This window comes from Aethalodelphis obliquidens, unplaced genomic scaffold (assembly GCF_003676395.1).
Source record: "Aethalodelphis obliquidens isolate GAN/ISIS:26980383/991018 unplaced genomic scaffold, ASM367639v1 scaffold17, whole genome shotgun sequence".
Classification (NCBI taxonomy): Eukaryota; Metazoa; Chordata; class Mammalia; order Artiodactyla; family Delphinidae; genus Aethalodelphis; species Aethalodelphis obliquidens.
In genome coordinates, this window is record NW_020837961.1 from 18,838,745 (window position 1) to 18,851,998 (window position 13,254).

The following is a 13,254-nucleotide window of genomic DNA, read 5'->3' on the forward strand; positions in this document are numbered from 1 at the left end:
ATAATACTGTGGACTGTACCTTCGCAAAACAGCCAGACTTTCCTCACCCTTTCATTGTTACTTATCCTAATCCGTGCCGTCATCTGCTCTCCCCTGGATTATTGCAATAGCACAGTGGCTCTCAATGAAGCACTATTTTCTAACCCCAACAGAAGATATTTGTCAATGAATGGAGATTTTTTTTGTCATTATTTTGAGAATGGAATTTTGCTAGAAATACTGCTAAATATCCTGCAATGCACAGGATGTGCCCATGAAACAGAGGATTATCTTGTCAAAAATGCCAGTAGTATGCCGTTAAGAAACCCTGCAATAGCTTCCTCCCAATTTGCCCCTAATATTCTATGCTTCAAAAAGGAACTAATCACTCTTCTGCTCCAAATTCTCCAATACCTTCCCATGGTACTTGTAATCCTTATCATCACCTGTAAGGCCTTAGATAATCTTGGTGGTCCCATCTCTGACCACTCTCGCGCTTGTTCACAGCCAAAGTGACACCTCACACATCAAGCAGGCTCTTGCCTCAGGTCACTTGCACTTTGAACGGTTCGCAGATGATGCTCCATTAAACGTTATTGACCACCAGTTTTTCAAATGATGGGCTGACCAGCAAAGCAAATAACATTAAACACAATGCCTTAACTAGCATACTTTGGCAAAATTGGTAAACTCTTCAAACACTATTGCAGAACGCAAAATTACGCTAAATATTAATGTAATAAATTGATGCACTGTTTTAAAGTTATACATTTTATTATCTTTGTAATGACTTAATGATTTGTTATAATTTTTAATGATAATGAAAGTGATGATAAAGGCCATCATTGATAATGACCATATATTTATCATGCCACTTAATCCTCTGAAGTACTACCTATGATAAGAAGACATTATTTCAGTTATTGGTACAGCACAACCTCATTTCTACAGACAGTTTGGACCTGGAACTGTCTCATATACGAAACTCTGTGCGACTGGACTCACGCCTCTGACTCTTTCGTTGGAGTGAGGGTGAAGCATAGAACACCCTAAGTCAGCAGATTTCCATTGGTATCACCATTGCTATGAAGCTTGCTAAAACTCACTGACCAAGCACATCTGACTCCAGGGCTGTATTCCAGGTTTGGGCATATTTGACAAGGACCAAGGAGACTCTGTTGCTTGCTTAGGCAGTGTTTATGTAAAATATAAACACCGAATACATAAACATAAGAGTGGCTACAAGTAATTGCCTGTAGCATGAATGTAATTCTAAGCTGATGATCGATTTTCCCAGACTGAAATAGCGAATCCCCTTTGCAAGCATCAGCAATGATTTCTTTTCAGCCACTCCATCATTTACTCCATCAATACTTCTAGAGACTTCTGTGTTTCAGGCTGTGTTTGGGGTTACAGCCAGAAAGCTGAATGAGGTCTGGGCAGAGATCTGTGCAAGAATGAAAGTCCACCTGCTCTACCCAGGCTGGTAATTAAAGAATCTTGGTTTGCAGTTCTAATACTGGCAGCTAGACGTTTCTTCTTTCTCACATGAAAGAAAGAGAGAAATTAAAAATAAAATTCATGTAGAAATACGTAGTACTGTCATGGGCATGATTTTCCCACATGACTAACTTTTCTCTCATTGCTGAAAAATGTCTACAGTGTAACTCTTCAATCAAAAAAAGATTCCTCTTTGTACTCTGCCATTTGTCTTCTTTAGCTATATTTTAGTTTAGCGACACTTTAAAACAACAATTATTTGCTTTTCTATTGCACTCATGGCAGCAAGTCACATTTTCCCTCCAATACAGAGATACCAAAGTTCATTTTAACTTTGTATGATTGCTTTATTTAGAGCAGAATTTCTATAAAGAAAATATAAAGAAAAAAGTTTTAAGATTTAAAGTTATTGCATTATAATATATTTTTTCTATTTTCTCCCTGAGTGGTTAGAGAGCATTTTACTGTGTACAGTATAAACACAAATAATGGAATCATGATTCTTAGAATGGAGGAAATGTGACTGAATCATTTGCTTAAGTTTCAGGACAGAAAAGATTTTTTGGTGAGAGAACTGAGCCTTAAAAATATTTACTTACTATTGGTGATTTGGATGCCTTCCCCATCAAAAAATATTAACACTTTTCTCAAGTAATATTTTCAAAAATTAAGATGTCATCTGGTGATAAATGTTAAAATAATAACTAAATAAAAATCACAGATTCATTTCATTGCATTATTTACAGGCAAGTTAAGATTTTTGTTCCTTGCCTTTACCTTTTCCATCACTTACTTATTACTTATTAGGTTAGTTATATTGTTTTCTAATAAAAATATGGTAATGCAGTCATATATTGAATCTGGTTAAATAATAACTCTAGAGAATCAGAATATTTTTCTATACATGTAGTATCCGAATATTATATATCATTATGTGTATGAGAGTGTCACAAACTGAGGTAGATATAATGGAGCTTTCTTTGGTAAATTCACCAAAATTACACATTTGTCAGCTTTCCCCTGTATCAGATCCTAAAAGTTTAATTAACATTACCACCACTTCTGTACGAAGTTAGAAAATATGAAATGCCTCCAGATGGTGTGTTTACATGAAATCATACAATCTTCTTCATAAGCAGCCATACAGAGCCCAGTTTTCCATCATGAAAGCTGGCGGCCGTACAGGCAGAGGGCGGAAGGAGCAGAGGTGAATGAAACGGCAGAGGAAGAAAAAGAGCATGAATCGGGCACGGAGGCCAAGCACCGCCCACCAGAGGTTGACAGCGGGAGTGAGAACCAGTATGATGACTTGTACACGTTCATTCCTGGAGACGACCCAGAAAATAATTCCCGAGGGCTCCTCGTGAGCAGCAGACCACCTCTCCCTCCACCGCGACCTGTAACAGCTGCCTTCCCACTGGAAAAACCTCACTTCACATTACAAGGTAAGGTTAAGGTTAAAACAACAACTACAAAACTTTGACACACTTACATAGCGTATAGTGGCGAAGCCATACAAAGATCAACTTTTAAAACCCAGAGATTTCCTCCTATTCTTTAGTAACTAGGGCCTCAGAAATCAGGTAAGAGATACCTCCCACTAACTCCCTTCCTCCCTTCCTTCCTTCCTTCTTTCCTCCTTTCCTCTCTCTCTCTCTGCCCCCCACCCTTCACTATTCCTCGCTCCCATTCTTCCTCTCTCCCTCTCTCTTTTTCTTTCTTTTTTCTTCCAGGAAAAAAGTCTCATTACAAAACTTTCTGTAAGTAAAGAAAACTTGGAAGGAGTCTGTAATTCTTCACATAAAACGAACCTCAAGCATCATGTGGAAAAGTAAGCAACAACTTAGCTTTTAAAAAATACTCTCAAAGGGCTTCCCTGGTGGCGCAGTGGTTGAGAGTCCGCCTGCCGATGCAGGGGACACGGGTTTGTGCCCCGGTCCGGGAAGATCCCACATGCCGCGGAGCGGCTAGGCCCATGAGCCATGGCCGCTGAGCCTGCGCGTCCGGAGCCTGTGCTCCGCAACGGGAGAGACCACAACAGTGAGAGGCCCGCGTACTGAAAGAAAAAAAAAAAAAACACCTCTCAGTTTTCTGACAAAAGAGGAAGGCTAATGTGTTACAGATTTGAAAATGACCTTGGACACTTCACTCAGTTGGTAGCTGCAGGGGAAGCAAGTGGTAAAGGGTCTATCACACGCTGCATTGAGACCAAAATCAAAAAAATCTGTCTTGCTAAAGTGGAAGAACAACCGTTAAATGGCTGTGACAGCATTTCTTCCCAGATGCAGGAACTAAGGTGTGTCATGGGGGGGTGGGGGTGGGGGTTGGGAGTGGAGGGCAGGAAACATCCAGAGGAGCTTCCATATGAGGCTTAGCTGCCTGGAATGTTCAACAGCCCGACAGACTTCCATGCTCACTCCTAGAGTCACCAATTACCACCCACTTTATTGATCACTATTTCATGTTTACTTTCCAAATTCATAAAATGGTCTTACAAAGAAAATTTAATAAGAAGGATGAAAGAAATATCCATTATTAAAACCCCATTTGTCACTCTAGTTGTCAAGTCCTAAAAGGCTATATGAAGTCTATAAAGACTGTTTTAAAAGTGAATTTTGAAGCTATGAAATTTAGCATTTGTGTCCTTGAAGGCCTTATCTCTATAAAAGTTCAAGCTGATTAACGTGAAACTTTGCTAAGATTATGCACTATATTTAGAGATGGAAAGTACTGCTTAATGGAAAGTATGGGAAGCCTAATGGTACTTCTCTGATTCATTCACTCATTCAGCAAACATTTATTGATCACCTACTGTGCCAAGCTCTTACAGACTGTTGAGATAGATCAAGGAAGTAGGGTTATCAATACTGGGAGCAAGGGAGAGATGTAGCTTCGTAGTCCACTGACAACAAAATTCTAGTATATTTTTCTCACTTTTACAGATGTGGATAATTTTATCTAATTATTAAAAGTAATTACTAAGAAAGCAAAATTGTCTTATATCACGTTAAAGCTCTTAAAGGAGCTAATATTAAATCATATTTTTTCTAATGTCAATTTCCACATATGGTATGTTGGTTAGGAGGTCTAAAATTACTCCACAGAGAGTAATTTTCACCAGATATCTAGGACCAGAAGTATAATGTTGGCTAATACATCTTCTGAAAAGTACCAAATATAAAAAGCAAAATAATACAAAAACCCCTTTTTATTTAGAAACTGTATTTTCAATTCAGCATTACTTTTAATATCATTTTTTTTCATAGAGCTAATATTGGAAGTAAATGGAAAGTAAAATACCAATCTTTTTTCTTAAAATTCTTTGATTAAGTTCTTTGAAAGTAAGACTGGAAGCTACCACTTATTTTTTGCCAGAGACTTTGTTTGGGTTCTTTGACTTTAGCTAGTGATACCTTCAGGAATTGTTCTTTAAGAGTACCTTCCATATGCCCTCAAGTAACCGAAAAAGAGGGGCCACCTCATCAATGCCCTAAGCACCAAATTCCTTATGATGGATTTATGGACATAGTCATTGGAGAAAACAATAATATAGAACATTATATAACACTTTCCAGTTTATAAAGAACATCCAGTCTCTTTTTATCTTCGCAACAAACTTTCAAGGCAACAATCATTGTAATGTTCTTTTGACTAAGACCCAAGACCCTAGGGCCCGTAATTAGAATGTGTCAAATAATTCCATGAGCAGGTTTCCTGGGATTTTGGGATTCTTATCTTTCTTACACATTCTTTCCCAATTATTTCAAAACTTGGAATTATAGGAATGATATATTTTAATCGTTATTCATTAATGTACAACCTGAGTTGAGAAAACTCAGGTCCAACTCCAACATGAAAAGTACAATCTTATACATTGGGAAGTGAAAAGTGAAATGTATTATTTCTAGTGCAAGCCCAACTTTAGAAAGAGTTGGGGAAGGAGGTGGGTGGAGGAACAAAGAGAGTTAACAGCTCAGGAAATCAGTTCATAAAAGTAAGATAGTTGACACATTCCACTAAAAATGAAACACTGTGCAAGTGTTTCCCACACACTTAATCTAGTTTCACCTGGGATGCTGTCAGTGAAACAGAAATCATGAAGTCAGAATCTCAAAACCATATTATTCATAAGGGAAAAGGCAAGTCGTAGAGATTTTAAAGTTAGTGCCAGGCATGTTGGCGTTCATACTTCTTGGGTTAAACTAACTGAAACAAGCTAAGGCTCTGTTGAGAGATGATCTTGGACTCTCCTCTGGTCTCTCCTCATAAGCCTACCCAAAACAATTGCTGAATCTTCTTAGAATAATATCCTTTTATTCTGCTCTAACAGCTTGTCTTTCTCCCTATCTCCTAAGTTTTTCCACTAAAATATCCATTAAGTAAACTAAAGTTTTTGGTCAGATTCTCACCGAAGAGAAGGGAGACTAGTTCTCCTTTAGTTCACATGCATGAATCTCAGAACAACACAGAAAATTAATGATTTTTCAGTCAATAACTGAAATCCTTTCCATTTTTATTGTTCTCAATAATACTTTAAGCAAAACACTTGTCAAAAGGGCACATTTTAAAAAAATTTCTCATTGGTCCGGCAGAGAGGGCCATCCAAATTCTCTTCAACTTATTTATTGACACAGTATACAATATCTTTGTCTTCTAAATAAACTGCTGCTAGAATATTTTAATACATTCCTATAAAAATATGTAAAGATTTTATTGAATATAAAAAACATGAAAGACTGTTCTTTTCATATAAATTAATCTTCAAGCCATTGATTTTCCATGCCATCTTTTATGTCATGAACCCTACTTTCAGTGTCCCTTATCAAAGAGTGAGGTATAAGTTGGCTTATAGAAATCAAGAGAGCCAGAGTGAGACATAGCGTAAGAAACCAAACAATGGTGGTTTTGGCTATTCCCCTCTGTCATTTTCAGAGAAATTGAATTTTAGGCAAAATACCCAGTTTAATCCCTATAAAAGGTAATATGACTTCAAATTAAAAAAAAAAATCGGAGAGCATTATGCTTGAAAAACACAAGCTTTCAAAACATTTGGAATTTGAGGCTTAGTTTTATAATTTGATTTCCTGATATTAAATCATTCATAAACTATGTGGAAAATATTTATATGCTTATTTATATATTTTCAAAGAAATCCAGGTCTTTAACAAACTTTTTCTGACAAATCAACAGTTACAAACTGCCGGAGGATATGTTAGTAAATTACATGGTTCACTTTTCTCTTTTTGGAATTTATAGGATAATATATAAATTGTTTGGGGGTGTGGTTCAAGCAGGTGACAGATGGACACCAGTAATGCTTAAGGTATGAGTAACCACCATCTAAATGTTTCATAAGCAGGGAAAACGTCGGAAGGCCAAATGGAAAGAAGTCAAAGTTGGTGTGATTCCAGTGCAAGACATGAAACAGGAGGTGAACCCAGAGGAGAAGAAGAACAGAAAGAAGATGAGGAAGACCAGGAAGAGAAGGAAGACCCGTACACTTTTGCTGAGATTGATGACAATGAATATGACACGATACTGGCCAAGAGGAGTACAAAGAAAAAACTTGGAAGCCGGTCATTCATTCTGAACAGACCTCCTGCTCCCACACCACGACCCACAAACATCCCTCCAAAAGAGGAAACTACGCCTTATATAGCGCAAGGTAATTTGTTTTGCTGCTGCTGTTACTATTTGTGTGTGTGTTTTTTGGGGGGTGGCCTCTTTTTGGGTGGGATCTAAGCCCAAAAGATGAAAAGCATCTTTTCGAGTCATAGGTAAGCTGTATTGGACCATTTTTAAATTTAAAACCACGATGAATAACGAAAATAAGAACAATATGTAGGGCTCTGGTTTGTAATTGTTGATTAAGGAGGGTAATTTTGACAAACCATCCAAAGAGCATGAAACCATAATATGTGTGGGGAAATACTGTTTGATGCTTCTTCCATAATTCTGTGAGAGGGAAGCTCAACACCTGTGAATAATGTGCAACACACGAAGAGAAGGTAGGTACGTTACTTTTTGCCCCTCATTCCATTTAAGATAACTTTAAAAACCTGAACAGTTTTGAGTACTAGAATCTTAGATATGCAACCCCAGTTCCTCTGATAATTGCACTTCACCCCAATGATTAAGATTCACTTCATCTATGATAGAATTTCTACTTCATTTTAGACTTCAATTCTCCTTTCTCATCTCAGTTAAATCTAAATAAAAAATAGCAAATCCCTAGAGCTTTTTTATATCTGTAACCCCAGCAGGATATACTGACTTTGCTGTTCTTTCCTAACACTCCTGTATTCTCTGGTTTGGTGCACTCCATGAGTCCCTAGTGTCTAAGACATGAATTTTATTCATCAGTATCGCAGGCACATGCACTGAGTGTCTTTGGGGGTTAGGGTACCATCCTAGAGACTGAGGATGTGGAATAAAACAATGTCTGCATCCTTGAGGAGTTCTAGGCAACAGCTATGCAAATAAATATACAGTACAATTTGACCCTTTATTAGAGATTTTTGAACAAAATGTTTGGAATCAAACAAATTTTGAGGTGACAACTAAAGCTGAGAGGCAATATATTATACATTCAAATAGCCTAAACCGGGTACCCAGAGTATTTAAATATATACCGCAAATCCACTCAAAAAGAACACAGTTACTCATCTGTGCTTAACATGTTCAAAAGAAACCATTCTGTTGTTTAAGCGGTATGTGTTGAGAGGTTTGTATAAGAAAATTTAGCAAGTTTTTTACCAATGTACTAGATACCTACTTAACAGGGATCTGCTGCTGATAATGTTCAAGACAGTATTATAAAAAAGGAAACAATAACAAATTAATAAAGGTTTCAGCTAAAATAAAATGTCAGCTGGAACAATTATCTAGATTATTAAGGGAGGGAATAAGCTGTAATTAGAACTTCTCAGATTGTCTACCATAGTGGCTCTAGGATATTACAGTCAGGCCTTCATATCCGTGGATTCCACAGCTGAGGATTCAACCAACTGCACATAGAAAATGTTCAATAAAAGAAAATTCCGGAAAGTACCACAAAGCAAATCTGCCTCCAGAGCAACTGCTTACATAACATTTATATTGTATTTACAACTATTTTTATAGCATTTACATTGCATTAAGTATTATAGGTAATCTAGAGTGACTTAAAGTATACGAGAGGATGTGCAGAGGTTATCGGCAAATACTGTACCATTTTAGAAAAGAGACTTGAGCATCTGCAGATTTTGGTATGGGGGAGGGAGGTCCTGGAACCATTTCCTTGCGGATGCCAAGGGACAACTGTACTAGCTCTGTGACAAGGTTACTAAATCCCAATAAATAATTTTGAAGAGGGAAGTTAGATATATAACTCAATAACAGAATTTAGTTGTATTCTGGAAATTTTTGAAGAGGTACATCATCTTCTGTATCTCAATCTCTAGGGAGTTCTCAGGACCACAATAGAGACTCCCACGTTGCATTTCTCTGCTTTTTGCTCTTTATCTTGTCATCCTTCTATCAACTGTCCTATTCTTATTTTCCATGAGTGCATTCTTGTTTTCCAGTTGTTCTTGTTCCATATCATTCTTTTCTCTTTCTTTAGTGGTGGTGCAGGCAATGAAGTTCAATATCTTTGTCATGGCTTTTGTCTCATTTTGCTTTGATTTGAGTTTTTAAATTTCTGCGATTTTAATTTTTCTTTGGTTCTCATATTGTCTGTATTATCTTTGCTTGTTGTTTGTTTGTTTCGTCTGGAATGCTTGATACCCCCATAAAATATCTGACTATTCTTAGCGATGCTTTCGTGTTTAAGAATGAAGCACCAAAAATCTGAATGAAAACTCTACTTGCTAACTTGTGGACTGCACTGCAGGGTAATGAGGTAACCAGCTTTTTCATTGAATTACCCCAAAGTGTTAGTTCAGATAGATCTATTCTCTACGTTTTTCAATATTTCTAGAATAAATTCCAACTTACTCTAACCTACATTTATATACCTGGTTGCCAGCACACTGATATCAGAGTGTGGGAAAAAGACTGGGAACTTTCACCACTCAGAGTGCAGTGTTTAACTTGTTCTCCGTGTGTTCAGTCCAGTGTATAACTCCTTCCACCCACTGTGCCTTGTGTGCCATGGTCAGAACTACTTCTATTCAATTTCTCCAAGAACAAACTGTCCATCATAGGTGATTGCCTCGTTTCATTAGAGAAGGAATTAGGGACAAGGACTGCTTTAGGCTGTCAACCAAGCCCCATATTAAATAAGAGAATTGAGATGGTTTTCCTCCTCATTCATATATTTATTAATTACATAAAGATTTATTGAGTACCAAATGATAAAGTTTTTCTGTGGGTTAATTATGTAAATCCCCTACATAACAGTGGTACAATTTGTCATTTATACACACACACACACACACACACACACACACACACACACAGACTTTAAAGAATCTTAGAAATCTTGAGTTTCTAAGAACTTTTAAAGGCTATTTATCTCATCCCAAGCGCAACACCCTTCAACATTTACAAGAAATCTTTCATTCAATTACAGTCTAATTTGTTCTCACAACATTTGTGTTATATGCAGACAGGAATCCGTGTTACATTCTGTGATTGTGTTTTTGTTTTTGTTTTGCACCTAAATATATAAAAGCACGTATGGTTATTTTCTCCGTATTTCAGATTAATAGCAAAAACTGAACTGTAAATGAGGTCATCAAAGTCCCTTTCCATTATTTCTTCCTTTTCTCTTTCACTGGAATATACTGGCTTGCTTCTTCCTTTTATGCTATTGATTGTTGATCATTCTGTGCTCACATTAGGAAAACATTACCTCATCAGCCAGTTCTTTTGTGATGTTCTTTGCATTTCACAGGGTAAATGTCTTTCATCACGGCTTCCTTTTTTCTTTCCTAGCTCAGGCAAATCTATTAAATAGAATATACACCATTTCCCAGAAAGCCATGCATTCAATTAGAAGAACATTAATTTACCCTAATTCTTGCCAGAGCACAGAAGTTGTAGCAGAATGCTGGCACATCCAGGGTGTGTTACAGTAGCCAGAAAAGAAGGATGTGGAGTAGGGGATGGAAAAAGAATGCAGGATGCCTAATCCCAACTTACTATTTCAGAAACTCAAGAAAGTTATAGCAAAGTGACTAGGCAAATAAACCAGAGAGATACAGGAAAATCATGTTGGCTTTTGTGAGATAATGGGATATAGATAGATATACACACATATTTATATACTGTATTACATATATATATATATATATATATTCCAAACATATATATATGTAATTTCATATATATATGTAATTATATATTTATATATATATATAGGTTTCTACCCTCAGTTCCTGACACAGAGCTCCTGAAACCCTTGTAATTTCCTGGGTGGTAGGAGTGTTTTTGTTCTAATGAGGTGGCTCTGAGTGGACTCCTGCATGGCTCCTGGAGGGGGGTTAGTATGAGAAAGTGCAAGCAGTGATTAGAAGCTTGGAATTTTCAGCCCTAACCCTATTCTCTAGAGAAGGGCGAAGGGCTAAAAATGGAGTTAATGATCAATCATGCCTATGTGAGGAAACCTCAATAAAACCCTGATATTAGGGGTTTCCAGGAGCTTCCAGGTTGGCAAACAGGTCCACATAGGAAGGGTGACACACCCAAGCTCCATGGGTACAGACTTACCTGTACTGGGGACTCCCAGACCTTGCCCTATACATCTCTTTATTTGGCCTTTCATCTGTATCCTTTATCATATTCTTTAAAATAAGTGTTTCCCTGAGTCCTATGAGCTGCTCTAGCAAATTAATCAAACCTGAGGAGGGGGTTGTGAGAATCTCCAATTTGTAACCAAATCAGACAGAAATTGTGGGTAACCTGGGAATCTACCACTTGGGATTGGCATCTGAAATAGAGAGGAAGCAGGCTTGTGGGACTGAGCTCTTAGTCTGTGGGATCTGACACTACCTCTGAGTAGATATTCTCAGAATTGAATGAAATTGAATTCAATTGTAGGATATCCAAATAGTGTTGAAGGGCTGCTTGGTGGGGGAAAATTCGCACACGTTTGATGACCAGAAGTGTCTGAAATGATGTGTGACAGTAGAGGAGACACACGGGAAAGAAAGGCCCAGGAGGAAAAGTGGGTTTTCCCAATGCTGCTATACAAGGAGGATTCAGATTCACTGATATTACCTAAGTAAATAACTTCATATATCTGAGATGCAAATTCCTCATTGTAAGTTGGGAATAGAAATAACATCTACTTTAAGAATTGTTGTAATCTTTAAGTGAGATAAAATTAACAAGTACTCAGCACAATACTTGGTATGTGATATACACTCAATAGATAATAATTAAAAGCAATTCTACTTTGTCTTTCCTCAGTTTCTGGGCAGATGGTGACTTTGATTAACTTTAAATTCTAGAAGAAGTGTGTGCTTCCTGGATTCTGGAGAGTTAGAAGTTAAGGAAACTATTACAGATGGAATTGGGGTCAGGATATCCTTTCCTCTAAAGGAACAAGTTGGCTTAGTCTACTCCTTATGATAATAATTATTAGGCAACTTTCATGATAATTTCTAATTCATGAAATAATCCTGCAGAGTTGGCATTAATAGGCTTATTTTAGAGATACGGAGGGAATTCCCTGGTGGTCCAGTGGTTAGGACTCTGTGCTTTCACTGCCGAGGGCCCTGGTTGGGGAACAAAGATCCCACAAGCTGCACGGCGTGGCTGGGGGAAAAAAAAAAAAAAAGGTACTTTTTCCTAAAAAGCAAGGTATACAATAAATAAATAAATAAATAAATTTAAAATAGAGATACGGAAACTGATGTTCAGTGAGTTTCAGCGTCTTGCCCATGATGATAAAGCTAGGAAGGGGAAGATGTGTGATTTAGACCCGACCCAGCTCAGTCTGGCTACCACGTTTGTACACATGGTAGGACCAATTTTCTTTCTTGATGTATTTATTTCTGGGTCATTAGTTAATATTTATTTCTTCCTTCTGACCCATAAGATCCATAAAAGAAGAGACCAATCATTTGTTTTTGCCTTTCAAAACCTCATCTGTTTTTGTATCCTTGGTGCCAAGCTCAGTGCTGAATTCATAGCAGAAACCATGACTATTTGATGAATATTAATTGAATGAGTACAAGGACGAATAAATGATAAAAGTAACAAGAACTACATCAATGTGGGTAGGAGACTTCACTAACACTACAGAGGTTGGTCAGAAGAATATATCAACCTAGTAATTCCTAAATTTCCCCTTTTTAAAAAAAATTTTTTTAAATTTATTTATTATTTTTGGCTGTGTTGGGTCTTCGTTTCTGTGCGAGGGCTTTCTCTAGTTGCGGCGAGTGGGGGCCACTCTTCATCGCGGCGCGCAGGCCTCTCACTGTCGTGGCCTCTCTTGTTGCAGAGCACAGACTCCAGACGCGCAGGCTCAGTAGTTGTGGCTCACGGGTCTAGTTGCTCCGCGGCATGTGGGATCTTCCCAGACCAGGGCTCGAACCCGTGTCCCCTGCATTGGCAGGCAGATTCTCAACCACTGCGCCACCAGGGCAGCCCTCCCCTCTTTTAAACCATCTAAGTACTCCTAATGAAGAGGGAATCCTGTACCTAAGGGGACAAAGTTCTAGGATATTCACTTATAGCTAAGCATTCTAACTGCTTTCACACAGCATAATGTATCAGAGAGAATCTCTATTTCCACCATCACCACCATCTCCTATCCCCAGAAATGTAACTTATTAATACAAAATT

General features: G+C 37.7%; 1 protein-coding gene across 6 annotated transcripts in view; it reads left to right on the forward strand.

Moving 5' to 3' along the window:
* Window positions 1-13,254, forward strand: part of BANK1 (B cell scaffold protein with ankyrin repeats 1) — a 430,151-nt gene that overhangs the window by 379,779 nt on the left and 37,118 nt on the right. For 3 of the 6 annotated variants that reach the window (XM_027117009.1, XM_027117008.1, XM_027117004.1), the window contains exons 9-10: window positions 2,616-2,924; window positions 6,836-7,144. In XM_027117009.1, the coding sequence (XP_026972810.1) occupies window positions 2,616-2,924; window positions 6,836-7,144 (618 nt within the window). The remainder of the gene's footprint in view (window positions 1-2,615; window positions 2,925-6,835; window positions 7,145-13,254) is intronic. The other 3 variants (XM_027117006.1, XM_027117007.1, XM_027117005.1) reach the window with 3 other exon arrangements.